The sequence below is a fragment of the Nanorana parkeri genome, unplaced genomic scaffold (genome assembly GCF_000935625.1).
Source record: "Nanorana parkeri isolate BGI_ZX_2015 unplaced genomic scaffold, ASM93562v1 scaffold791, whole genome shotgun sequence".
Lineage (NCBI taxonomy): Eukaryota > Metazoa > Chordata > Amphibia > Anura > Dicroglossidae > Nanorana > Nanorana parkeri.
Window position 1 is genome coordinate 662,235 of NW_017307059.1, and position 1,876 is coordinate 664,110.

Sequence of the window (1,876 nt, forward strand, 5' to 3'; positions counted from 1 at the left end):
TTCCAAAACAATTAGTACCATGCTATTGTTAAGGGAGCACCATAGAGCAACTACAGTCCATAAAGCAAGAATCTGTTAGCGCCTTTTGTCTTTCCTGTCTGATTTACGGTCTCTCTCACTTCTTGAGGGTCTCTTGCTTGACCGGTTACCTTCCGAATTTGTCCTCTTGTGGTCAGACCTTGATGAGCCTTTGTCCTTGGATCCTTTGGGGTCTCTGATACTGACTTTTGAAGACTTGTGACTCCTTTCTACTCCTGATGCATCTCGCCGCTTTCGCTCTGCGCTTCTCCTGCGTTTGACTTCTTTCGCATGCCCTCTCCCTCTGCTTCGGCTTCGACTTTCACTGCTACTACTACTGCTGCTGCTACTGCTGTCTCTGCTGCTGCTCCCACTGCTGCTGCTACTACTACTTGAACTGCTGTGACTACTGCTGCTGCTGGAGCTGCTTCCGCTGCTGCTTGAGCTGGAACTGCTGCTGGAACTACTGCTGCTACTACGGCTCCTGCTCTTCTCCACTTTGTTCTTCATTCTCCCCCTGCTCTTGCTGCTCTTCTCTTTGTGTTCTGGCAAGGTAATCTGAGGTTGCTCTACCGGAGTCTCAGAAGTGTTCTCAACTATCTCTACGCCTTCCTCTTTTCCCACCACCTGCTCCACTTCAAAATGATAGTGCGTTTCCAGCCTTGTTTGAGGCTCGTAATCTGTTGGTGGCTGGAACATTAGATCTGGCTCTCGTTCCCGCTCCTGCTTTTCTGTGGATTCCGGTTCTGGTTCTGGCTCGTTTGTTTTATCTGTCTCGACTTCATCAACTTTGGCTTCTGACCTTTCCTCTGCTTTCTCCTCACTTTCTATCTCCTTACTTTGGCTACTCTCATCTAACTCCAAGCCAGCTGACTGAGTGAAATCTGCTGCCTCCTGATGATCCTCATCCATACTGTCTTTAGGTTCCTCCTCTTCCTTTACTTCTTCATCAACCTCTAGTTCCTGCTCCTCCCACTTACTGATCTGGGGCACTTCTACTTCAACTCTACCCTCTTCCTCAATCTTTTCCTCAACTTTAGAATCTTCACCATCTTCCATAAGGCTAATTTCTTGCACCATCTCTACATCCCTAACACTAACATCCTTCTCTTCCTCAAAGGTGTCCTCCATCTCTATATCTATAGACAGGTTACCTATCTCCTCAACTCTCTCACGCCGAGCCACCTTACCATCTTCTCGATCCTCCTTCTGTTCATTTTCGTCGTCGTGTTTCTTTTCTTGATCTTTTTCTTTCATGGAATGGCGCCTAGGCCTAGCTTCCATTTTGTTTAACTGATCAGCAAATTCAGCTCGTCTTTTATCAAATATACCTGTGATAAACAAGAGAAAACAAAATCTAGGGTAAACAAGCATGCCATCTACAAAGTAACAAAATACAGATCTTTGTTTTTGTCATCCTTCGTGAACAAGGAATATGAATGCCGAATATTTATGGATTAAATTTAGCCAAGAATGTTTATTATCCGATATGAGTATTTAACTGGATTACTCCACTTGGAACAAAACGTGTATGGATGCAACTAATTATTATTTTCATAATTGATAATAGTCGACTGATTTATTTATTTTTTAATCGGTTAGAAGAAAAAGAAAAGAAATGTAAAAACCTTCCTCAATTCAAAATAAAATACACTGATGCAGTGTTACGTTTCCTTTGGAATGAAACTGCATGCACAAGTTTTTGCAATTGTAGAGCATTTGAACGCGCGGTACTGTGCATTCTGATGCAGGTGATCGCACTGTGGACGGGTGGCAAGTTTGGGGTGCCATTGAAATGAATTTCTCAGGCCAAAACCAAAAATTACTTTAAGCCACCCTTTTTAGTTATATATATATA

General features: G+C 43.2%; 1 protein-coding gene across 1 annotated transcript in view; it reads right to left on the reverse strand.

The window, feature by feature from the left end:
• Nucleotides 1-10: 10 nt before the first annotated feature.
• The window catches only part of PNN (pinin, desmosome associated protein), a 13,106-nt gene continuing 11,240 nt past the window's right edge, over nucleotides 11-1,876 (reverse strand). The window contains exon 9 of the mRNA XM_018564892.1: nucleotides 11-1,349. Coding sequence (XP_018420394.1) covers nucleotides 76-1,349 — 1,274 coding nt within the window. The 3' untranslated portion in view covers nucleotides 11-75. The remainder of the gene's footprint in view (nucleotides 1,350-1,876) is intronic.